The 26,960-nt window shown below is 38.1% G+C and overlaps 1 protein-coding gene across 7 annotated transcripts in view; it reads left to right on the top strand.

The window, feature by feature from the left end:
* The window catches only part of DLG5 (discs large MAGUK scaffold protein 5), a 118,389-nt gene that overhangs the window by 89,580 nt on the left and 1,849 nt on the right, over positions 1-26,960 (top strand). For 2 of the 7 annotated variants that reach the window (XM_060769077.2, XM_060769076.2), the window contains 18 exons: positions 345-1,370; positions 6,805-6,943; positions 7,884-8,028; positions 8,543-8,664; positions 10,064-10,156; positions 11,097-11,265; positions 13,683-13,760; positions 14,514-14,676; positions 15,561-15,694; positions 16,240-16,404; positions 17,086-17,269; positions 17,686-17,834; positions 18,602-18,772; positions 20,036-20,232; positions 21,788-21,931; positions 22,766-22,893; positions 24,314-24,423; positions 24,964-25,073. In XM_060769077.2, the coding sequence (XP_060625060.2) occupies positions 345-1,370; positions 6,805-6,943; positions 7,884-8,028; positions 8,543-8,664; positions 10,064-10,156; positions 11,097-11,265; positions 13,683-13,760; positions 14,514-14,676; positions 15,561-15,694; positions 16,240-16,404; positions 17,086-17,269; positions 17,686-17,834; positions 18,602-18,772; positions 20,036-20,232; positions 21,788-21,931; positions 22,766-22,893; positions 24,314-24,423; positions 24,964-25,073 (3,427 nt within the window). The remainder of the gene's footprint in view (positions 1-344; positions 1,371-6,804; positions 6,944-7,883; positions 8,029-8,542; positions 8,665-10,063; positions 10,157-11,096; positions 11,266-13,682; positions 13,761-14,513; positions 14,677-15,560; positions 15,695-16,239; positions 16,405-17,085; positions 17,270-17,685; positions 17,835-18,601; positions 18,773-20,035; positions 20,233-21,787; positions 21,932-22,765; positions 22,894-24,313; positions 24,424-24,963; positions 25,074-26,960) is intronic. The other 5 variants (XM_067466963.1, XM_067466961.1, XM_067466960.1 and 2 more) reach the window with 4 other exon arrangements.

The following is a 26,960-nucleotide window of genomic DNA, read 5'->3' as shown; positions in this document are numbered from 1 at the left end:
ATCAAGGACTGGTAATCACAGACGATGAAATTGGACTGCATTTTTAGTTAAGAGATGCATTGGTTCGATATTGGTGGTCCAATATTGTATATTATGTATGTGTTTTTATGCTTTTTATATTGAATATTGTTGATTATTGTAGTGTTGTAAACCGCGTTGAGTCGCCAATGTAGGCTGAGAAACAGCGGTATACAAGCGCAGTAATAAAATAATAAATAAATAAATAGTTAAGGAGAAGCAGTAGGATATATCTAGGCTCGTATAAGATTTAAATATAAGTGACCACTGTGATCATAATGATACTGAATGCATGTTGTTATTATTATGGTTGTTTCTCCACCCAGGTTTTTCCTCAGAGCTCAAGCTCATCATGGAGTGGTCAAAACATATTTGAAAATCTCAAGGATTCTGAGAAAATATCGAACTGTAGGGTTCATGGGACTGAAGTACAAGCCCAGAATAAAAGAAATCTAAAACTTAACAGCTCAACCCAAACTGACATTTTCAATCCTGACATAATGGATGTCAAGAAGGACCAGAGTGACCCAGAGGGCAGTGGTTTGTTTTGTGATCTCAAGCAGTTCTCCAGCAATGTTCTACACACAAGCTCTCACCGGAACACAGTCCACGGGTGCCATAGTAGCTCTGAGCACAGCCTTGGCTCCTTTAATCCAGATGTGTATGGAGAGCCCAGCTATGGTATTGTTAACATGGACAGCAGGAGGCTACCATTTGAATCCACAGTTGCAGATTGCATGATGGTGGAGAGCACTTTAGACAAAGGGCATGGAGGGAAACACAGTGGTGGCACCTGGCCTAAAGTGGTGGTCAACATTGCTGCAGTAGAAACAGAGAAGTTCTCTGTCTACAAAAAGCCAAAACAAAGAAAGTCCATCTTTGATCCTGACACTTTCAAAAGACCTCTTACCCCACCCAAAATGGATTTTCTGTGTCCCAGCCAGATATTGGGATATTCACCCCAGTCCTCCAAAACTGAAGCCATATCCACTCCACCTACACCTCCTAAGAGAAGTGATTCTATTAAGTTTAAACACAAACAACAGGCAAGTGCTGCCTGTGAGTCTACAGTCACCACAGGTTCCCCACCTCCCAGCCCAGCGACGGTCCCACCTCCTGTCTCAATTGAACTCAAGCCAGATAGTGGCATTCACAAGACACAAGGAAGATCTGGACATTATTACAGGGAGGAAAGTGTGGATGCTGCACATTTGCCTTCAAGGAAATCCTGTGAAGACGACATTGGTTTTCAAAGAATAGAAGAGCCGGAGATTAAGAGACCAAGGCCCAAATCTGCTCCTGCGTTGAGACATAAGCTAACCCCTGTGGTCATTCCAAATCCATCTCATCAGGTAGATATGAGTTCTGGAACAGGGATTCAAATCAGCATTTCTTTTAAGACATGGTTTCAATATTTGCAGTAGCTTTTCTTTACCAAAGAATACCATAGAAGAGTTAACTGGGGATTAAATATGTTGTGCTGGTGCTAACATCCAGAAGAGGATGGCTGAAATAAAGTGGCAGCTGTTCTGTAGAAGGTTATTACCATTTTACCATAATACTCACATCTGTTGTTGATATCTGATTACTTACTTACTTAGGCTATCCCTCGTCCGAGTAGGATAGTCTTCCAGGATCAGTGTACTGCCAGTGGATCCATAGGTGACTATGGAGCCCTATTCTTGATCTGCATCTTCTCCTGCAGTGAGGGCATTGGTTTCCAGGTGGAAGGCGGTCCCGGTTGGGGTTGGCTTGACACGGCAACCTGATTAGAAAGAGCAGAAACTGCATCTCTCAAGGCTTCGATTAGCTAGTCTTTTGATAAATTATGTTTGGGACCTCTGTAAATGACTAGCCCCCCAAATATGATTCTTTCTGACCTGAAAATTGAATCAAGATCTGAATTCAAACAAGTATGTAATGAATTCCTGAGTCCAGGATGGCTTACGTCTGTCATGTGCAATGTGGCAAATTGCTCTAGAAAGGCACAGAAGAATGGAATTTCTAAAGTACCTTATCATAAATTGAATGGATTTAAGGTTAAGACTACATGTCCAGTCCCTGGTTATCTCGTTGTAAGCTCTGTTGAACCATGAGAGTTATTTCTGTGTGTATGTGTTTTGAATTGTACTATAAATAATTGTTCTTGATTATTTAAATTATCTTTTTATTTACTATATTTTTATTTTCAATTTACATATTCATGAAAAATGATACAAATCTATATGAACTAATACAATACTAGCTAACATCTATACAATATTCGTATTTGGTTATACCCTCCCCTTCTCCCACACCTCCCATTTTCGTGACTTCCCGTCTCTTGGGTTGGAGACATTCATATATAATTCTGGCCTTCTTTCCTATTACATTGTTTTTCTATTCTTCCTTCTGGCCTAATAGTTATTATTCATAAATTCCCTACACAGACTCTTAACAGATTAAATTATGGTGCCGTCCATAAAAAAATTTCCCTCTTTTTTTTATTACAGTTTAGAAATGACTCCCCAGTCCTTGATAAAGACTTTTTTTGTGTTTTTTCTTTGTGCATCATTGCTATTTTGTCAATTTCTGCTATTTTAAAAGCTTCAACCAACCATCCATTCTTCTTTTGTGGGGAGATCTACCTTCTTCCAAAACTGGGCATATAATATTCTTACTGCCGACCAAGGGCAAGATGGATGGATGGCATCCTTGAAGTGACTGGACTGACCTCGAAGGAGCTGGGGGTGGTGATGGCCGACAGGGAGCTCTGGTGTGGGCTGGTCCATGAGGTCACGAAGAGTCGGAGACGACTGAACGAATGAACAACAGCATTCTCATGTAGCACAATACTTTATAGTTTAATGATTTTGTTTATTTGACATGCCCAATAAAAATAATTTGGGCTCCAATTGTATCTTTGATTGAAAAATTTCTTGCAGTGTTCTTTTTTTTTCTTTTTTCCCCTTGTCCCAGAATCCTCATGCTTTTTTACATTACCATTACATGCGGAACAAAGTTCCTTCTTGTTCCTTACATTTTCTTCCCTTATACATTTTAGCAAGTTTTGCTGGAGTCAGGTGCCACCTTTTCATCATTTTATTAAAAAAATCTCTTAAGGTCGTAGCACAGAATTTTCTTTAAGATAATAGTCCACATTTTTCCACATTTATCTAATCTGTGTTGTACCCAACATATTGTACCTATTTAATCACACACTCCTTTTTCAGTTCTGTTTCCATTTCCATCTTCAGTAATGCTTTATATATTTTTCCAATAAGATGTTCTTTATTAGTACACAGTTCCTTTTCAAAGATTGTTCTCTTTTATATCTAATATTTTATTGTCTAGTATAAATCTTTCTTTCCTTTGCCTATATCTGTACAACTGTAAGTGAACTCCTGCATCCTTCAATTCTTCTTGAATTTCAAATCTGTATTTATCATCTTCATGTATTATTAAATCTCTGTATATAACCCATTGCTCTCCTTTCTAATTATCTTCCATTTGAATAGATAATGAAGTTTCTGGAAATAGTTTAATTTTGTACTTGTTCCAAATCCTCAATATGGCTTATTTTATAAAATGGTGATTAAAATACTTTTGCTTTTTGATACCATATATTTTCAATCCAAAATGTAAATCATGACCATCTAATTTCAACAGTCTCTCATTTCTTAAGATTATCTAATCTGTCATCCAAACTAGTATGCATGCTTTGAAATACAGTTTTAGGTCTGGTAATGCCAATCATCCTGTAAAATCTTGCCATATGTATTTGGTTAAATCTTCTTTCCATTGTTTAAAAGGTGCATCATTTATTATAACTAGAGTGTTCTGAAAAAGAAATAGCATTTTTGGCAATATATTCATTTTGATAGTTGATATTATTCCCAGTAGTGACTACTTTAATGTGTCCCATCTTTGTATATCTGATTTTATTTCTTTCCATGCTGTAACGAAATAGCTAATTATAATATATGTTTTAAATGTGTTTGTTGATGTGATATGATAGGTGCAGGACAATAGTTGCTGTGGTTGCCATAGCGATGGAGCCTGTTGTAGGAATGTAACCAAGTTAGATGATCCAGAAGTCAAAGTGGGCAAAGCTAACTGCCACTGGTGGAGAGAGAGAGTCAGTCTTTGGTGAGATAGCCAAAGAGGAAAGTTGGTTCTGGTGTGTTGGGAAACCGAATCAAGAGATTTAAGTCTTCAGCCCATGTGTTTAGAGCAGTGGTTCTCAACCTGTGGATCTCCAGATGTTTTGGCCTTCAACTCCCAGAAATCCTGACAGCTGGTAAACTGGCTGGGATTTCTGGGAGTTGTAGGCCAAAATACCTGGGGACCCACAGGTTGAGAACCACTGGTTTAGAGAGTCAATTGGACCTGTTTGAGTTAGCAATTAGCTTGTAAGCTAAGGGGAAAAGAAAACTCAGTAGTATCTATAACTTCAGTGAGGATAGTTGAAGGGAGACTAAGGCAAGCCAGTGCCTTGAATTGTCAGTTAAGAAAAGAAAGATACTTTGCAGTGAAATAAGTTTAAAACCAGTCTGGTGGAAGTAAAAGCCATACTGAGAGTTATATAGAAAACTGTTACTAGTATTTGTGTTAAATAAAGTCAATTGTAACAACATTTAAAAGAATATAGAATAACTATCAAACCTTATACTCCTGTGAATCCTTGAATAAATATTTCATGATCAGTTCTTTATAATTAAGACTCATGTCCATTTATTGAGAAGAAGGTTTACCTCAGAAGGAGGCGGCTGAAGATATTGGAAGAAAGGATTCTGGTTTGAGTTACTCCTTTTAAAAAGAAGTGCCTCAAATAAAAACATTATAAAAGTCAAGCCTTAGCAACATGCACCACCACTATCTGAGTCTCCTCATCGCCCTGGTGTTATATATATATATATGTTCATTGTCTTTAACACATACCTTTTCATAACTATCTTGAAATAGTGTCATATTCTTATTTGAGAGTTATTTCTAAGTATTCAACTTTTTTCAATTTGTAATATTCCTTTTAGCCTTTTCTTCTCCTTTTTTGTTAGATTTTTGCAAGAGCTTTTGTTTTTTGTTTGTTTATTTTAAAATCTGCTATTTTAAATTCTGTATGTTTTTATTGGGTTTTCTATTATAACCATTATGTCATCCTCAAATGCTTTCAGTTTGAATGTTTCATTCTTAATTTTCAGCCCTTTCATTTTTTTTTCTCCCCTCTTATCTTCCTTAATAAAACTTCAAATTCCAAAATGAACAATAACGGGACAGTGGGCATCCATGCCTTGTGCCCTTTTGCATTTTACATTCTTTAGGCAGTTCTTCATTCACAAAAAAATTGGAGGTTTGTGTTTTGCAAATTCCTCTAATTCATTTTATTACATTAGTTCCAAATTCCATTTTTTCTAGAATTGCAAATAAGAACTCCCAATTTAAATTATCAAATGCTTTTTCTGCGTCTATGCTACTTTTCTTTTGATATGTTTAGATTATCAGATTATCTCACAGATTATCCAATTATGTCATTTAAAAAGAAAACCTGCCTAATCTTGAATGAATTTATTTAGAATTTTAAAAAGTCTTGCTGCTAAAATTGTTGTGAATATTTTATAATCATTATTTAATAAAGTTATTGGTCTATAGTTGCTTGGATCCGGCAATTCTTCTTTTAGCATAAGTGTAACTGTGGCTGTTTCTATATATCCAGAATTTTATCTTCTTCTATGCTTTTATAACTCTAAATATTAAACTTGATTCTCTTTCTCCTGCCTTCATTAACGTACACAAATCCATTAAGAAATCTTGTTTTTTTGTCTAGTTCTCCAAGATTTTCTTCCAACTTTGTTGTTCTTTTGCCAAGTTCTTGTACTTGATGCACTTTTTCATATCCATACTCATCTGCGTAATGCATTATTTACTTCCGTCAGATCCATCTTCAGTTCGTTTTTTTATTTATATTTCCCTCTGCGCAATTTGGCCTTCCATTGCTTCTTTCAACTCTCTCATCAGTTCATTTTTAATTTCTGCTCCTATTGTAATCATTTGATCTTTCATTGCTTGAAACTCCTCCAAGTATTTCCAGTTTGGATCCCCGTTTTTGCTGGCATTTCCAATGGTGTTTTTCTTTTATCTTTATCTTTTTGCTTTTCTTTTTCCAGAGTTATTATTGTTGCCATGGTTGTTTCATTAAAATGAAAATGAAAATGAAAAAAGTAAACAAAAGAGGCAAGTGAATAAAAATAGAGGAGAGATATATGAAAAATAATAAAATATATTCAATTCATAAATATCAAAATAGTTTTAGAATATAAAGTTAGTAGAAGATGCAAAATAAAGGGGAAAAAGAAAGAATCCACCAAATATAGTAGTGTTGAAAAGGTACAAAAAACTCATTTTTAACCAATTAAAAGCAGTAAAAAAAATTCCAACTGTCCCACTTTTGTAGAGTGGGGGGTGTTCTTAGGCTAATTATTCTGGCCAGAAAAAAAATTACCTACCTTAAAAAATAAATCCAGGGAGGCTTGGGAAATCACAAAATAAGCTGGGGGCAGTTCCTGTGGTCTGTGGGATATACCTTCTCCACCCATTTGCCAGGCAGTGATATCAACTCTGTTATGAAGCCAGATTAATCATGAGAGGCCAGATTATATACCAGAATGTATTGTTTCGTGGAAGCACTGTATTCCCCCTCATCTTAGAAGAGAGTTCCAGCAATCTCTGTTCGAATCAACAACCTAAAATGTGTTTGAATTAAGTTACTAGAAAAGCGGGAAAGTTAGATAACTTTGACTTTCTCCACAGGTACAAAAATACACTCCCGCAAGTGATGAGCATCTTTCTCCAGAGCTACAGGAATGGCCAGCATATTCCCCCAAACGGTCTAGTAGGCATAGTGATGGGTTCGTACCTGCTTCTTTATACCCTGGAAGCCTGTCTGCAGGTTGGTATGAGAAACCGCTTTTGTTGAGAAATGGTCCTAAATGAACCAGTCCATTGACAGTGTAAAACTGAAATGTCCTCTCATGAGAAAATAAACACCCAGCAATTATTTGGGGAAATTATTCTCTTGAGATCAAAAAAGAAAATTTTATTTATTTACTTTTTTGCTCCTCTATTTGTACCAGAGAGTAAAAACCCAGTACAAGGCTGGTTAATGGGTAAATGACAACAACAGTAGAGTAGTATACATTAAAAATGAAGTTTCACAAAGAACAAAACAACGGTGAAGGCACTTTACATCTCTAAATAGAATACGATTGCTGGGGATATTATTACACATATGCAAAAATAATTAAGTTTCCCCAAACAGTTTGCATTTTGATGTTTCTGAACAAAATCACTTTTTCATTAGTGCTCTAGGATTCCCTCTCTGGTATATTACCATGAAACAGTCCTATCAGGCTTAGGTGTACAACTCTTGTTGGCAGTAGCTAATTCATAACAATGTGTTCAATGGGGTTTGCAGCATCTTCCCAAGCACTGTTGCTTTTCAGTTTTTATATTAAAGAACCTCCGGTACTGGTGCTTATTCTTATATCCAGGTATTGGAGTCTTGGTATGAGATGAGTCAGAAAAAAGCTCAGGTTCTCAGTAATACACATTTTCTCTTATATGAGAGGACTTTTGTGTGAGATATTTGGGTTGACACGATTGAATTTCATTCAGACCTTTGAGGCAATTGTATGATATATGCCATAAAACTGCATCTCTGTGACAATTTTGTTGCATATGAAGGTTGAAGTGGACAGACAGTGCATGCATATATGGAAGAGCTTGGTTTGCAATCCAGAATTCTGTTGTGCACATGGTTATTGTTGTATGAATGTGCATAAAGTGATATTAGCATACTTTCTATATGCATTGTTCCTCTCTCTCTATAGGTACGGTGCCAAGGAACATCACACCATGTCCTGCAGTAACTGCTGTTCTTAGGAATCCTGTTTATACTGCTTGGAGCCATAGGGTTAGCACTACCAATTGTCCTTCTGTTGCCAGCCAGTATTGCCATCAGCATCATCATCCCAGGTACATGTGGAAGAGGACTTGAGGGATCCTCTCGACTAGCATGGCCAACCAGATGGTTTTGGAGGCCTGCATATATCACGCAAGATATCATGTCTCAATGATTTCCCTACAGCAGCTGTGACTCAGAGAAATGAAACATGGCTTTTTTCTTCTTTATTTGCATTCTTGGTTTTTTTGGGGGGTTTTTTGGGGTTTTTTGCTGATATTCTTTGGTCAGAAGCTATCTCATGCACTACTTTAATTCCTGTGTTCAACTCGCATCTGACTTATGTAATAGAGTTTTCCTTGCAAGATTTATTCATACAAGGTTTGCCGTTGTCTTTCTGTGAAGCTAAGAGAGAGTGACTTGCCCAAGGTCACCCAGTGAGTTTCCATGATTGAGCAGGGATTCAAATTGGATCGTGGTTCAACACTGAAACTATTAGATCACATTATCTCTATGCATAACTTACTGTACACAAATGACATTATTTACATCAAAGCTAATGATAGACGATTTGTCTGTGTCTTGCAGTGCTCAGCACCAAGGCCGCCTGAGTCTGGACTTGAGCCACAAGCACTCCAGTGAGTGTTCTGAAAACTCACGCACAAGATCATCCCATGGCTCAAATTCTCTACCGTCTAGTGCAAGGCTTGGTAAGTAGTTTTTCCAATTGGACAATCAAGACAACTTGTTTGCAGTCTGGTTTCTACCATTAGAGGAAATAATTCTATTTTTTCCCCTACTTGTAGCCCACATTCCAGTTCTTCTTTGTGTTTTGCTTTAAGGAATCAGAATTCAAAGACATGGACCGCCCCAGTTCAAAACGGTTAGGGAACTTAGCATAAAACTATTAAACTAATTCCCAGTCATTTTAAGGGTTTGTTGATGTGTGGTGGAGGCTCCTTCTTTGAAGGCTTTTAAACAGACTGGATGGCCATCTGTCGGGGGATGCTTTGAATGCAATTTTCTTGCTTCTTGGCAGGGGATTGGACTGAATGGCCCACGAGGTCTCATCCAATTCTATGATATCTTGTGGTGAACTGCCATGAGATGCATGACTAAGTTTTTGGGCTTGTGGACTACTGTCCTGTTCAATGATCCTATGTGATCAGTTACATTATCTGTGTCATTAATAGACCTTTCTTGTTCTTTCTTTCTTTGTAATGGATACAGTGCTTGAGCAGGATGCGTATGTCTAGTAATAAAAAAATCTTCTGAACTTTGTGTATGTTTGTGTCCATGGGTTACATGGACCGTTCATGCTGTATGTATATAGTTTTCTAGTGTAGAATATGTGCATAGTGTTCCAGTGTAAAAATCAACTTTTAGTCATGTATTAGCATTAATAAAAGGACACATACAATTTGATTGGTAGAGATGAAGAACAGCAGGAGAGGGTCATATGAACAACCTGCTTGTGTGTCATGTATTGTCCGAGTGAGTTTATGTCTATGCCTAAAAATGGTAAAAATCAATCAATCTTCAGGCAGACAGGCTTCCACTATTTTATTCCAATTGTAGTCTACATTTTAAGAAAAATCTTAGTATATCTACTTCTGTTGTGTTTGCTGAATGAGTGATATGGTGTTAGTAAATACAGATTTTCACCAGTAATAAAATAACTATTTCAAAAGTGAAAGGCATAGTATATGTTCCTGCTTACCTCCCTGCAGCCTCTCCCCTTAAATATTTTTATCCCAGCAGAGCACACTTTCTGCATCAAAGCTTGGGTGAGGAGAAAACGGTCTTGAGAGAAAGACTGCAGGGAGGTGTGCTAGAAGGATGAGAGCTGTACTCCTCCATCTGCCTTATTTTTTTAAAAAAAGATCTTCCACTTTCTACCTGATTGAAGAAATCACATTACATGCCAAATTACTACCATCAAGAACATTCCCGTCAAATGGAAATGCCCAAGCCTACAGTTAGAGTTCCCTTTTAAGTGCAGTGGCAAAGTGTATTGCCATAGTCATTCAAACATTTAGTAAGATGTAGGTTCTAAATAAACTAATTTCTCTTATTAAGTTTGATTTTTCACCTTTTTGTACTTTAAAGTAGGTTCTTCCAGCAACTTGCAATATAGAACGGAGCGAATAAAAATACCTTTGACGCCGAGATATCCAAGGTCCATAATTGGCTCTGATAGGGGTAAAAATCCTTTTCTTATTGTTATGTTGAAGATTATTGCATATAATGAGAGTTTTCTAAGATTCTTCTGTCTACATTTAGATTAAGGAAATGCCCCCCCCCCTCCCCCTGGTTTCATGTCTTCCCCTTTTTTTCTTTTTACCTTGGGTAACATTAGCAGATCTGTATTTCAAAATATACCTTTTACAACGGGGTTTGTGTGGCTACTCCTATTTCCTGGACTTTTCACTAAAGTGTACAATCTTGAAAGATGTAGGGCAGATATATGAATCTGCTTGTTACAGTACAACCCCAAGTATTACTTAATGTCTGTTTACCAGGGATGCATGTGCAAAATACCTGGAAAATTGTCTTAGTTTTGTTCAGATGCCAACTCAACTTTGAATTTCGTCAATGGCAACCCTATTGTTCTTCATATCTGGTGACAGGACACAACATCAGTCATATATATTAATAGAAAACTCATTACACGAAATGAGTCTCCTTTGGGAGAGATAAAGCAGGATATAAATAAATATGATAATAACTATTATTATTATCCCTGTCAGGCCTCACAGATCTGAAACAGCAACATTTGTAGGCAAGAAAGAGGCATCAGACCCTATAGTTTGCAAATTTCAAAGATTCATCTGGCTTGGGGAAAATGTAAAGTTTATAAAAGTACAGATGGAATTATGACAGAAAATTGGAGGCAGGAAGGTGGAATCCTGAATGGAAACATGCAATATTTTGTTGGAAATCTAATAATAATTTTAATTCTCTTATCTAGTGCAAGTCCTTTTATAGCAAAAATTATTTGTACGTAGGGGAGAGGAGTTGGCAGCTTGAGGGAGCTCAAGACAAAATAAGCCTTTAGATGGAAATCTAAGGGGAATCCTTTCTCTTTCCAGCAACCCAGTGAGAACTATGGAATGCTAACTGACTTGCTTCTCTGTTGCAGGTTCATTATCACACTCTGAATGTAGCAGCCCAGGCCTGATAACACCTCCACAGTCACCACTAAACTTGGAGACCTCATCGTTTGCCAGTAGCCAGTCACAGAGTTCACTTTCTACAATGCCCAGGATCTCAGTGAGTCCAGTATCAATAGGACAACGTCGAAAAGACAAGTAAGTGGTGGTCATTCTCTCAATATGTTGCATAGGGTTGTTGGTGTGCATCTTCAAGCCATTTCTACTTATGGCGTCCTAAGGTAAATATACAGTGAGATTTCTAGAGTTGAGAATGTCAGTTACTTAAAAACTTGGTTAGCTAACTAGTTACATTCCGGAATAATTCGTTGGAACCTTAATAAAGATCAGAGAAAATTGTGCTTGTAGCAGTTCCTTCCTTCTTATGGAGGAATTGTAGAATCAAGTATAACTTTACTTTGGCAATTCTGTACTTACTTATTTTTCAACTGGGGCTCATATCTTCAATTGGTTACATATCAACACATACATAAAGATATCTGTCTATCTGCTCCTCACTCCCCTTCCTTCTATCCTTTTTTATCTTTCTCTGTGTCCTTGTCTTCTTGCCTTGCTTACTGGAAACGAAAAGTAGTGGCAGTGGTGCAAAAACATTGTCCCACAGTACAATTCACTTCAGGGTGGCTCCAATCTCAGCATGAGATCTGAATTTACCAGTTGAAGACCAGTGTTTTAAAAGATTCCAAAGCCTCTATTTCTCAAAAAACATGTAGAAAAATTTGGCAAGTGACAGATCACATGGGGCTCATGACAAGTGAGATTGACACTAGTAATCTTGGGTGTTAACAGCTCGTATATATTTGTTTTTTCATGAATGACTGTCCCATATCAAAGATGGCTACAGATTCAACACGTGACTACTAGAGCACAAAAGAGCAAGAAAGTTGATAGGAAAAAGAGAAAGAGAAGTCAGGCCAGGGTATATGTATGACATGTGTGTTTTGGGCATTACCCTTGCAAGCTGTGCAAGGGTAACCTTCCCGGTGTGCCTTCCCGGAATAATGATCCCATAGCACTTTGTCCCTCCAACGCACTTTACATTTTTAGGTCTGCTCATATGTCTTTTCACAAACGCCACTATCACCTTTTCGTCCATGTCTCAGCACTATTTCCAATTTTAATTTTACATTTGGCCTTCCCACAGTTTTCATTGTATGTTGTCTTATTGATAATGTATGTTTATTGTCTATGTTTTTATTTTGATTGCTTGTATTGTTGTGATTATTGCTTGTATTGTTGTGTTTGGGCTCGGCCTCATGTAAGCCGCACCGAGTCGCTTGGGGAGATGGTAGCGGGGTACAAATAAAGTGTTATTATTATTATAAAAGGCTAGGAGCTTCACTCATTAAATAAAATAAGTGGAAGTGCAACCAGGCTAATCCTGCCTGTGATGGTGGTCAAAGAATGGGCACTAGTATTCCAAATGCAATCCTTTGCTACAAAATATATTTAATGGTTAGTGGGGGAAAGGGGTTGCATGCAGCTGAAACAGTGTGACATGGCATTATGTGTCTGTGAAGGAGGCAAACTTGGCAACTCGGATCTGCTCTAGCATATTGACTTGAAGATGCGTTTGAGGACATTTTGATGTGGGCTGTGTGGTGGTGGTTGAGTGTGGAGGGATGGGTGTGTTTTTTGTGATGTGTGCTGGGGAAAGCATTTAATTTCGTTATGCAATACTACAGTGGCAACAATTTTATGCTTATATTTTGTTTTGTTAATCTTATGGTTATGTTGTTTTTTACTTTGTATGTTTTGTGATGTTACCTGGGAACCACTCTGAGTCCCCTCGGGGAGCGGTATATAAATAAAGTATTATTATTATTATTATTATTATTATTATTATTATTATTGTGACAATAAAGCTATTACATTCTATTCTATCCACCCAGATTGATCATGAGGTGACCATCTTGCTAATAGTAACAAACTATGCATCCTCCTATTCTTATTTTTCCCATGTTTATTGCTGGGACAACTGGTGCCCTGCTGCAGTGCTTGCCTTATTGCTCAGTCAATTAACCGATTTGATTCCTATCCTACCTGTCTCACAGAACTGGGGCTCAGGGCAGCTCAAGACTTAGGATCAGTTCTGATCTATAGTGTATGCTATATCTTTGGAAGGAGCAGAGTAAAAGACAAATAGATTGATGTGAAGTTGTCCTGTTCTGCTCTGACAAAACCCTTCCCTACTTGCTGCAGTTGATAATAACCAGTTGTAAAAAGAGAAATCCGTAAAGTGGGTAGTGGATGTTGCTATCTATGATAGAAGTTGGGAGCCAAGTTAAAGTTTTCATTGCAGCTGATGCCATAGAGTCATGGCCCCTATATCACGTGAAGGTATAGTCATGGCTACCTATATCATGTGAAGGCAACTATAAGTTGCAAGCAAAATAATCTGGACAAACCGGGATTGGGTTGGATTTAAGAGAAAACATTTGACACTTTTTAAGAGGCATGGTATTCACTCTCGATGTAGCTGTGTAGACTGTTGTTACTATAACTCTTTCTAAGTCTGTTTTCTTTCCTTTTCTGCATCCCTCTGCATCTTTCAGATATTTGTTCCGTAATAGGTCTTTTCTGAGAATCCCTGTGGCTCCTAGGCCAAGGTTCTGTTCACTAAGGAGTTTGAGGTTGGCTTGATATAAAGGTTGTCCTTCTCGAGCAGTATTTGCACACCTTCCTTGTGCTATTTACATGTTTGGGTAATCCCCTCCCCCAAGGAAAAATTGCATGGTAATTGCAATGCTACCATGCAACCCACCATCCTTAATGGCTTGAATTGCCCTCTTTTTTTACAACTGCTTAGCTCTCATTGACTAATATGTTTCCCTGCATACAAATATTAATTACCAGTATTGCGCTTTTCCTTCTCCATCTCTTTACTCACATCCTTCTCATAATTCTGTATTTACGGCCATCGGCTATTAAGGCTCCTGAGATTTTAGCAATTGATATAAGGCTTCCTGTGGGAACATTTTTCTGAATGGCATATTATATACGTTCATTTCCCAATATATAATATGGATGAAGATGTGTTTATTTGAAAAGGTTTTTTTTAACCATTGTTTAACTTACATTTCATGGTATTGTTTTTTTTTTCCTATTTTTTTGTCATCCTTTCCAAATTTTTGTAAAGTATTATTCATCCAATATCCTCTTCATTTGGCCACTTTGTGTTTGCATGATGATTGGAATGCTGCTGCTCACAAGCATTTTAGTAATTGTTTAAGATGGGAATTATTCCACTTTTAAGAGTATAAGGGTGAGCAGTTGTCATGCATGTCCTTGTCCTCTGCATAATCTATTTTGTGCATTTTTTAACAATAATTTCAGTTGATGTCCATATTTTCAATATGTGGCCCTATGCTCTTTTCTTTCCAAAGGCCATATATGGAAGAACCACGTCATGTGAAAGTACAGAAGGGCTCTGAACCACTTGGTATCTCGATTGTATGTGGTGAAAATGGTGGAATATTTGTATCAAAAGTGACGGGTGGCAGCATCGCTCATCAGGCTGGCCTGGAATATGGTGACCAGTTATTAGAGGTGGGATAGCTGATGAATTATTTGTCCATTTCAACTAACCCACAAGCGGGTAGCATATTCATTTAGAAAGGTGCCAGTTAATTTAGGTTTTACTACGAATATATTACTAATGTTATTAGATCATTTCACTTGTTTTCATAGACATGTCACAATACTGTTAATGTGTCATTGCTTCTAAAACATTCCAAACTTTTCAAATGTGGGGAATGGACCGGGGGGGGGGGGGGAGAGGGGGGGTCTTTTGGGCTGAATTACAAAGACAAACCTCAATATTAGTACTGAATGTATGTTAAAAATAATAAATATATATGTTGTGTTTCGCCCTGAGTCCCCTTCAGAGTGAGAAGGGTGGAATATAAATGTTTTAAATAAATAAATAATAAATTAAAAATGAAGTTCCAAACAGCCATGGTTTCCTAATTAGTCTGCTTATAAGCATATTTAGAAACATGTATGTGTTACAATCTGATGTGAAAATCCTGAAAGCTGGAAAACTATGTGAATTTACAAATCTGAAATGTTTTGCTTTGCCTTGCCGAGATTATTTAAAACTATGAAAAAAGTTGAGAATGTAAAGAGTGCCTTCACATTTTTTATGTGAATTGTGAAGGTTGCCTTTAAAAGCTTCTGACAAAACTTCAGTCAGGAGTAGTAAGTTATCCACATACACAGTAGTTAGGTCGAACTATTAGATTTTATGATAGCATTGATTTCCCCCCTCTAAACAATTAAATTAAATAATACAGAAGCAGCAGTGCCTCTCTTATCCATACTACCTTGAACTCAGCAAATAACCTATACAATACATCTATTCTAATTATGAAAAATCAAATTTCATCAGTATCAATATACATCTGTCTCCACCACCCTCCTTTCACTTCTAGTTCAATGGAATAAACCTGCGGAATGCTACAGAGCAACAGGCACGGCTGATTATTGGGCAGCAGTGTGACACCATAACTATTCTGGCACAGTACAACCCACACATGTTCCAGCTGGGGAATCACTCACGATCAAGGTAAGTTGATCAGACCTTATCTAGGCTGGCTCTCTGTCATGTGAAGCATTGCTTTTTGTGGAAGCCATTGTTTAGAATCAAGCTGAACAATGCAACAACGGCAACAATCAGTGTTATTTGTTACCCCACCTCTTCTCACAGCTTGATGTCATGTGTAAAATTACAACTGTTAATTGATAGCTTTATATACCATTAGTTATAATGTGTACACTTTGGAAATAATAATAATAATAATCATCATCATCATCATCATCATGCTAGAAATAACCTCTCTCAGCTTCTCTGGCCCAAGTGATACCTATAATAATGATTGGGCCATTCAAGTATTAAAGCAAAATGTCCTTAGGTTTTGTAACCATGTTTGATTGAGCCACTGTAAAGTATTTGTTTTGTTTTGTGACTGAGGAAATAAAAGCAGCTGGAAAGGTGCCCCAATCATGATCAACTTTTGTTTACTTAGAACTTTTGTCTACTTAGAACCCTGCTTAATTTTGCTCTTGTTATTTCATTGTTGTTATTACTATTGTTATCTCTTTCAATTGAAGTTCTCGACTAGAACCTGTGAGCAGTCATTCCACTCCACAAGGCAGTGGTGCCGCCACTCCTGACAGTCATTCCATAATTGACACTGTGAGTGAACAGGATGAAGGGACCATGACGCCCCCATCCAAGCAAACCACTCCAACAACCAGTCCCTGTAACTCAATGCGGTATGCTGCATTCTTATTTCAGTTACTTCAAAAATATTCTCATGTTTGGTAGAATTTCTATACTATAATCTAGAGCGGCTTATTTTGTGTTGTCGAAGGTTTTCATGGCCAGAAACACTGGGTTGCTGTGAATTTTCTGGGCTTTATGGCCATGTTCCAAAGCAATCTCTCCTGTCGTTTCACCCACATCTATGACAGGCATCCTCAGAGGTTGTGAGGTCCGTTGGAAACTAGACAAGTGAGGTTTATATATCTGTGGAATGTCCAGGGTGGAAGAAAGAACTCCCAACTCCAAATTTTCCTGAGCCTTGGCCATGTTTGCCAGGCCTGATGAGGGTTGCAATGCAAAACAGAGCATCTCACTGAAGGTGCCTGATCTAGAGTGGCTGAGACAAGGTGAAGCCTCTGGATATGAAAACTAGTAGGTTCACTTGCACACAGCCTTATTACAATGCCAAGTAATTCGTGAGTGAGAAGTGGGAATGAAAGTTTCTAAGCTGAACTAGAATCCAGATGAAGGAAAATGGTTAGAGATCATGTTGTGCAGAATTCAGACAGCTGAAATACTCTTCTGAAAAACCAAAAGCTAGGAACTAGGTGGAACCTAGGGATTTGGAAAAGTAGCAGCTAGTGAGAAATGTTTGATCAAACAGGTCTTGAGAGTCTTTGTCTCTTTGAAAGCAATTCTATGGATGCAACCAAGAGGCCCCCTGAACCTAGGACTGTTACCCTAAAGAAGTCTCAAGTGGAACTTGGAATTCAAATCTGCGGTGGAAATCTATATGGCATATTTGTGTCTGATGTTGAAGATGACAGCCCTGCCAAAGGCCCTGATGGATTGGTGCTAGGAGACGTGATACTTGAGGTAACTGTAGATGCAAAATGAAGGTGGCTGATCATTTCATGAGAATTGTACTGCTCAAAGGTCACATGTGGCTCTTGGAGATGTATTGTGTGGACTTGAAGCTTCTCAAACACTCAACACACTCCTCAAAAACATTTGAGGTGAAAAATCACTTTTTTAGGATTCTAAAAATGCATGTTCTGACCTAAACAGGACCAGATTGTCCATCTCTTTAGATGGGATATTGCACTCTAGAACTTTCCTGAGCAAGATTTATGGGGAAGGGATGGTTAGAGGAGCCTTCATGCCATTCCTACATTGTTACCCACTTCTGCTCTGTGACATTGACAGGTGCATACTTCCCATTATCCAATTACTAGAAGACACATAGCGGAATTGTGATATTATGCATTAAACATTTCTTTCACTTTTTTTAGTATGGTTCTGTTGACATGCGGAATAAAACAGCAGAGGAAGCATATCTTGAAATGCTTAAGCCATGTGAAAATGTTAGAATAAAAGCTCAGTATAGAGTGGAAGAATTTAACAAGATCAAAGATTTACCTGGAGACGGATTCTATGTCAGGTACTTAAAACTGTCTTCAGTAAACCTGAAGATGTTCTTTTGCACTAATAAGGGCTGATTCCATAGACTTAAGTATCTCTTTAGTTTTAAAGGAGTAAATGGCTTGTACTTGTATGTATGAATGAGCTCCAACAAGTTTGTTGTGTGTGTTGTGTTTAAATTCACTGTAGGTAAAATGAAAGTTCTATCTATAATTATTTAATTTTGCCTTGGTTCATTTGCATATGCAAATTCAACTAATTGAATTACTGTAATGATTATTTTGTGCCCGGGCCATTGCAGTATCTACTGAGCTATGTAAACGCTTCTGGCAAGATAAGCAAAAGGTATTTTGACATAGAATTGCAATTCTAGGAATTGTATTTGCAAAAGAATAGCAATGTAATCAGAAACCTAACAGAAAAGAATAAAAGCGTACCAATTTGAGATAGTTAAATTGCCTGTTCCATGAAATACAGAATGAAAACCTATGTGTGAGAGAGTAATATCCATAGAAAGGTGGAAACTGGTGATATTAAAGAGATAATATGTTTAAATTATGGGAATTTATCATTTTGGCATGTATTTTGAAAGAATGTATATTTTAAGGTGCATTCAGTGGCATAAATTGGGATTGTAAGAAATTATATGCATGTTTAAAATAAATATTTAAGATCTTTTGCTGTGTTTTTAGCTATTTGTGCTTATAGTCTTTATTTCATGTGTAACGTATTTAATTGTGTCATGTAAATAACATAAAAATTATTTTCATCTCTTGTTCTTTGCAGGGCACTTTATGACCGTCTGGCAGAAGTAGAGCAGGACTTGAGCTTTAAGAAAGATGACATTTTATATGTGGATGACACTCTCCCACAGGGGAACTTTGGTGGCTGGATGGCATGGCAGCTAGATGAGAATGCCCAAAAGTTGGAAAGAGGACAGATTCCCAGCAAATACATGTAATTCCATCTCTAAGATATAAATATCATTGCTAAAAGTGAGCAGTGAAGTCTGAATAAAAATCAAACCCTTTACTCTTCAAAGCTTTGTAGTTAATACTGGAGAGAGATTAAATTTCTCAGTAAAGTTACTTGAAAGAGGTGGCACGTTTTCAATAACACTCAGTTAAAAAAGGAATGCCGTCATGTCATTTTAGTGCTGTTGATAGCTGTCTCCCTGCTAAAAATGGAAAGGATTTTCTTTTTTTGATTTGTACGTTTGTCAAAATTATTTCCCATGATCACGTCGGAACATTTTTAGACAGGGACGGCCTCCATATTTAATTTTGGACCTTGAGTTTGAACACAAGACTGCACAGCATCCCTTCTAATTAATCTGCTAAATTAATGCCCGCTTTTCCATAAAGTTCAAGGAGATCAAGATCAAGGAGCAGAAGTGGTCACCACTCCTTAATTAAGATTCTTATATAATAATGATGAATTAACAGCTATATTACAAGCAAGTGGTAGGAAAATTTTCTCTGCATGTGCCCACTGTTTTATGCTTTTTGGCTTGGCTTGCTTTCTCTCTGTCTCATAGACCTTTTCACTTGATCGTTTTACAGTCACTGCTCCCTTATACTTTGCAGTAGTTCACAGCGGCCTTCTGAGCTCTGTTCCCCCTTACATTAGATATGTGGAGCCTAGGTTTCTAGCATTGCCGTACTGTTTCAGAGACATGCATTACTTGACCTTCATCCAAGTAAAATTTTCTTCATTTCTACTCTTATTTCTTTAAAAATCTACTTCCATAATTCTTAAACCATTGGAGTGGTTTAAAACTAGGGAACATTTTGCACAGCATCTTGTTTGCCAAGGAACTCCTGCACCTCTGTTACAGAACATCAAAGTACTGCAAATGATTCTGGGGTGCAAGATGCATTGGAGATACTGGTTTAGCCCTCATTATCATCCTGAATAAGTGAACTAACAATATGCTCTGGAAGCTCCCTGAATGTGGTGAGCTTCCGTGGAAGCAAGAAATCTTCAAGTGAACTCTTGAGTTTGAAAATCAAGAATACTAAGGAATTACTGAATCTGAAAGCCAGTATGGCTTCACCATTTGGCATTCAGTAAAAATAGTGGGCAAATGTATTCGCTTGGAGTAATTGAGAACACTACCTGTCCTCTAGTTCACCTTGCATTGCACAGCCTGCCTATGTCAGGATATACCTCACATCTATGTACTGTTTAAAAGCAATTATCAAAATAATTTTCTTGTAGGATGGAACAAGAATTCTACAGGAGGCACAGCATGTCTGAAACAAAAGATGATAACAGCTCCACAAAGACTTCATCAGCAGCAGCTCGAAGATCATTCTTTAGAAGAAGGCATAAACACAAACGCAGTGGATCTAAAGATGGAAAAGATCTGCTGGCCCTTGATACCATCAGCACTGACTCCATTCCTTTCTTAGATGGCAAGTGACTTTTAAATGTAGTTGGCATGTCAGAAAATAATCAGAATTTATTTGTATTTTGGGAAATAAGGAAGCCCCAGTTTGTGGTAGTCTAAAGGGTGTGGACAGGTAATGCAGTCTGCCATGTCCAATGTATGTTCAGCAACTGGACTGTATTGTCCTGAGATGTTATATTCCCTCTGAGTGGGAAACAATAATTGTCCTGTATTTGGATTTTTATACATTCATTTATTTTAAAAGTAAATAAAATGCATTCTAACAAACCTGCATAAGGGTTGGAATATGATCTAAATATCATGATACTTGTTCCAGTGTACAAATGGAACTCAAATCTTAATAGCAAAATTGTCTATATGACAAGTTGATTTTGTCATCTGCAAAATTGCTGACATCATTGTGCTGGTCATCAACCATAATAAATAAATATATATAATTGCTGACATCTTGAAACCGTTGCAAACTAAATAAACGGACTGTTGGGGAGGGTGATTTGCCACAATCAAACTTGGATGACAATTGTGTAACTCTATTCTTTTCTGAGTAGTTAAGAAACACTGGTTTGGGATTACTGAATGTAGAATATAATTTCCTGGATTATTCTTAATAATCTGTTCCATGTCTTGCACATGTTAAACTCATGTTTTTTACTGACAGCAAATTAAGGTTCACAGATAATTTACCATATTTCATCACATAATAGTCACCACCACATAATACCCCCATTTTGGGTGGCAAAATTGTTATTTATGTGGTCCTCACATAACAGTGGCATCCTTGATTCATCACTACAATTAGCTATTGGCAAAGGAGATGACGAGCTTCCACACTGTAAACAATCTACTAGCAGCTAAGCTTCCCTTCCACATGCCTTGCTGCCCACTTGCCCACCCCCTTTCAGCAAGAGCACTTCATTCACTCACTCACTCACTCATCCACCTCTCCCTTTCAGACACGATGCTTCATTCAGCTGCATGAAGCCCCATGCCTGAAAGGTGAGTGGGTGCATGGGCAAGCGGGTGAGTGAATGAAGTGCCACTTCACACGTTCACCTGCATGCAAACTTCCTGAATGAAGTGCTGTGTCTGAAAAGAGATAGGTGAGTGAGTGAATAAATGAAGTGCTGGCCACTCCTGAAAGAGGGTAGGTGGGCGGGTGCGGGAGAGAGATAGGGGGGATTGAGTGAGTGAAGTACCCTTGCAGAAGGGATGGGCAAGCAGGCAAAGCTGTTTAGAGGAGAAAGATATGTGGAAGGGTAAACCTAGCTGTTAATCGATTGTTTATAGCATTGAGGTTATCTTCCTCCATACTGTGTGCTGGTCATCTTGTCTGCTAGCAGTACATTGTCCTTCTCAGAAACTGGTTTCTGATCGTGAATAAGGGTAGATAAAAAAGCTATTTTTTCCGTTGCATAATACCCAGAATAAAAAGTGTGATTATTATGCAAATAAGTTTGGTAAATCTAGTCCTTATTAACATCCAAGAAGAAGTGATTGGATGCAAGGTGTCTAGAAAGAGACTAAATATAAAATGTAATAATATCTCCCTTTCTTTCCAGACACTGTAAGCCTTGCTTATCAACGAGTCCAGAAAGTAGATTGTACATCTCCCAGGCCTGTGCTCATTCTTGGGCCATTACTGGATGCTGTGAAGGACATGTTGGTCAAGGAATCGCCAGGAAAATTCTGCAGATGTCCTCTTGGTCAGTACATTGGCAACGGAAATTATATGCTTTGGGATTACCCTAAAGCAATATAAAAGTAGTGGTTGCTTGTATCTTGTTGCTTCCCTTTTCTTCACCCAGAATGGTACTTTAATTCTTTGTGTACTCTAATGTCCAGGCCTTTGAACTGCAATCTGTGCCCACTGCAAAATGAGACTCCTTTCTTTGAAACTTAATTTCCTTCCTCAATCCCTCTTTTATTTCTTCAGATTTAACACTGAAGTAAGTCACAATAAAACAATGGGGAAACTCTTTCCTCTAGATTTTACTTCATACTTAAATATTTCTACCTTTAATTACTCAACATTGAAGATTAAACACCTGGCTCACTACCTGGAGCCACCTTTTCCTTCTGACTACCTGTCAGAAGCCTAAACTTCCCTAGGACTAACCATCCTTTGGGCTAATCCAGCCACCAACTCGCTCTTTTTAAACTCATCTCAAAATCCTCCTCTCTCCAGCAGTGGCAGTTAGCTCCGCCCCTTTTCTTCTGCCTGGAGAGCTATGTCGCTATGACAACGCCCCAGCAAAGGCTACCCGTCAGCTGGCCTGCACTTACACCACAATATCACTCAACATATGTAAAACCCCATATCATAATATCAATAAACATGTGGAAAACCTACATTCTAATTAGACATTTTGTTACAGCCTCTAATGCATTTAACTGCTTTGAACATCAGTGTGGTATGTGTCTTCATGCACAATTAGAAAAATGGGTTCAGAACCCTTTTAATAATACCGTTATACTAAATTAATGTTCTTTAGCTAAAACTGAGTAAACTCCTGTTTGTTTTTGTCCTTTTTAAACAGAGGTGATGAAAGCTTCTCAACAAGCCATTGAGCGGGGTGTGAAAGACTGTCTATTCATAGATTATAAACGTAGGAGTGGACATTTTGACGTGACAACTGTTGCCTCAATAAAGGAGATAACGGAAAAGGTAATGCTTCTTTTTTGTCTAGCCCTATCTTCATTGATTTTTCTACTGCAGAAAAAAGTCACACAGTGTCAACTCTTCAGGTGCAGCTATGCCAGCTTGTTCCTGCCATCTTTGTAGATGGGAGATCATTTGAAAACCATATAAAATAACTCTGAATTGTTTGTAGTTAGCGCAGGGTCAAAGTGTTTGATAAATCAATTCCTTCTCATAAAAATATTTATCATGTGCATTACAGAAAATAATAATAATAATCATCATCATCATCATCATCATCATCATATTTATTTATACCCCGCCACCATCTCCCCCAATGGGAATTCAGGGCGGCTTACATGAGGCCAAGCACAAACAACAAATTATAGCAAAATAAAACCAAAAACACAAGCAACAACATAATAATTACATAGAAACATATGAATACAGTGAGCAATATAAAAATGCAATATACACAATCACAATGACAATGAGTGGGCCGCATGTACAGGACAAAATGGTAAAAACTCAGGGTGAGATGAAAGAGGAACAGGTTATTTGCGAGGGAGAGCTCATAACAGGGTTGTCAAATGTAATGTGTCACATCCCTTCGCCAGTCACACGCAGTTCCCAACTGGTCTCATTCACGTGGACTTTGAAACCAAAAAGGTGTTTTTGAGGGTCTCATGAATGAGGTCAGTTGGGAGGCACATGCTCCCTGTTCTCTTACTCACTTGCCACTGGGATCAACCTGAGGGACACAGGCTCCTTGTAGCTGCTGCTTTCACCTCCTCCCATCCCATCGGGCCACTCTCTCATGAAGTAGCCACCCGATTTTCTCACAGTAATCAAGTAGTCCAAGAACTTGGTCAATAGGCAAGGGGAAGCTGTGCCCCTCCATCAGTATTAACGGCCACAGATTATAAGCCAATGTACTTGTTCCATCACATGTAGTATGTCCCCAAGAAACCAGAAAGATAATAAAGATGGGTGAGTTTAAAAATATGAGAGAAAAGAATTTTTTTAATCAGGGGATTAAAAATGCCAACAGAAGGCACCAAGCAGATTCCAGGATGTACCAAGTTCCAATGACACACACACAAAAAAAAAGGAGATAAGGAATATTGTGGTGATTAGGATGTGGAAGATGTCATTCTTTGGAGTTTTTCAGTAGGATAAGAAGAAGAAGTGGGAGAGAATCAGCGAGGGCAGGAGGAGAAAGGGAGATTTCATATGTTGGTTGTTACAAGAGGACAAAGTGAGGAAACCACCAGAAGGAGGAATTAATGTGATCTCACTAGTGACTGAAATGGACCACAGTCACAACTTTGTTGATAGCTTAATGCAAGCCGCTATTCCGGGCGCATTTCTTCTGTACCAAAGTGCTAATAATACTGCTTTGAACATTCCACAAGCCGTCTGTAATGAATTAATTCTTAATTTTCAGGACTGTCACTGTCTCTTGGATATCGCTCCCCATGCCATTGAGCGGCTCCACAGCATTCACATTTATCCAATTGTCATCTTCATTCGATACAAAAATGCCAAGCAGATCAAGTAAGTATGAAATTGTATGGGGGATCTCACAAAAAGGATACAAAAAGGAACACTAAAGGTGGCAGAAAATTACACAACCTTTGTTTTTTTTTTTTACATTTTGGTGGCAGCACCTTGTCCTCCTTTTCACATTTTGGTCCAGCAGTGGGATATCTCAAAATAGTTGGCAAGAGAAGGAGGAAGTTCCTTTTTCACACACATTTTTCCCATGCTATCTTTAAATAGAAGACAGGAAGGAATCAAGGTATTAGCAATCTTGGATTGGTCCATATAGAAATGATTTGCACAGCCACCAAACTTCAACAGAAAACCAAATACCTGTTGGGAACAGCAGATCTCGTTGCCTGTTGCAGCAGTTCAAAGGCTGATTCACTTCTGCTTCTGCATTGCTATACCAGATTGCCTTCCATTCTGGACACCAGAGGGCATATCCAACCCACAATTGTATTTATTCAAAACTCATATTTGGCTGCAGGGTTGGTTAGTTACTTAGGGTCCCATAAAAATTAAAGGATCTTCTTGTCTATTTGTTTGTTGCAGAGAGCAAAAGGATCCTATCTTCCTGAGGGACAAAGTTACACAGAAACATTCCAAAGAACAATTTGAAGCGGCTCAAAAAATAGAGCAGGAATATAGCAAGTATTTTACAGGTTTGTATTTGATTGCAGTTAAGAGACTGTCACAATGTGTTGGTTTATGTGCGTTGTACGCACCTGTTTTAAGCAACTGACTTTTTTTCTTAGAAGCCACTCCTAGATACTTAGATTGCAAACTATCATTTAATTCTGTGCAACATCCAAAAGACTGAAAGCAATCTAAATCTCTACTATTTGTCCACGTTTCCTGTATGGTAACCTCACAGTCTAGAAAATAATGTGTTTATGACATCATAGTTCTGGGCCATCAGTATAGTTGCTTCTGCATTCAGCTGTTTATGTTAGAATATCATCTGTACTCCTTTCAAATGCCTTATCCTTTTTAAATAACTATTTTTAGTCAATGAAACAAACCTACAATCAAAGACATATACAGAAAGACAGATTTTACAAAACAAAAGAGCCCTTACAAAAACACAGCAGACATATTTTCCTTAAAATAAAACATAAGCCACTAACACACTCAACCTAACACGATCGCTGTAACCACTACCACCTCACACAACCCTACTACAGAACAACAAAAACTAGAGGTGTGTGAATTGGCAAAAACCCACATTGCTTTCTATCATGTCCTCATCTCTGTCTTTGTCCCTGTCCCCGTTCCCTCCCCCAATTCAGTTTACTGAGAAATTCCCAAAATTGGGAAGGGAGTTCCATTTTCGGTTCATTGGCGCCAGTGGAAATGGTAATGCAGTGGTTCTGAACCTGTGGGTCCCCAGGTGTTTGGGCCTACAACTCCCAGAAATCCCAGCCAGTTTACCTGCTGTTAGGATTTCTAGGAGTTGAAGGCCCAAACTTCTGAAGACCCACAGGTGGAGAACTACTGCGTTAAAGGGTCACTTCTATCATTTTTAGGCCTATCAGCATGAAACTCACCTCACTTGTAGGTCACATTTACGACTGTAAACCTGCCAAGTTTCAGAACTTTTCATCAGTCAACTGATTTTTGGGAAATTTATAAAGTTTTGACCATGAATTTTTTAAAAAACAAAATGGCTGCCGAATCCTTGAAAAGGAGTCTGGCAAGGGGCAGCCAAAGCCTTAGCTGGTATAGACCTCAGCAGCCGGGTTTATTCAGCTAATGGGGCTGAGTGGCAGTCTGCCTGAGACGGAAGCGCTGTGTGGACAGCCTCGCAAATCAGGGAAGCTGCGGCTTCTCCTCTTCATTCTTCTCCGGCATCCTCCTTCATCCCTTCCCGAAGCCTCCCCCCCCCCCCACTTTCCCAGCAGCACTTTGTGTGGCATGGACTTTGATGGAGCCTGTTGGCTCCCTCCTGGGGCACGATGGAAATTGAGGTTTCTTTCTCTGTGTGTTTCTCACTTTCTTTCTCAGCCAATTAGAAGCCTGGTTGACTGTGTCCATTCTCCTCCTCTTGTTTTCAGGAGAGTGTTCATTTGGATTCCTAATTTGGGATCCGGAGTTCCCGAAGCTTCCTGAAAACAGAACCCGGGGATGAAGGGATGACAACACACAATGACCCAAAATTTGAAACTAAAACAGAATAAAAACCGAATGGATTTCTGCCCTTTCTCACAACCATACTCTATAGTATTTGACAATACACTGTTTATTCTTAATTTAGCTCTTTGACTTGAGTAAATAGTGCCTAAAACCCTCTTAAATTAATGACCAATCCCATCATCTTTATTTGTATTCCACCCTCTCTCCCTGAGAGGACTCTGGGCAATTTCAACAGAAATGGCAGACATTCAATGCCAAACACATTCATAAATAAAAATTCAAAACAAACTAATAAAATATCAAAAGAAATCAACAGCTATGACAAAATTGAACAAAAATAACATAACCTACTAATAACCTTGCATTTTGTATGAAAGCAATACACATACATTATAAAAACACACATAACGATAATT

This window comes from Anolis sagrei, chromosome 3, assembly GCF_037176765.1.
Source record: "Anolis sagrei isolate rAnoSag1 chromosome 3, rAnoSag1.mat, whole genome shotgun sequence".
Taxonomy (NCBI): Eukaryota; Metazoa; Chordata; class Lepidosauria; order Squamata; family Dactyloidae; genus Anolis; species Anolis sagrei.
This window is presented reverse-complemented; position numbering and strand designations above follow the sequence as displayed.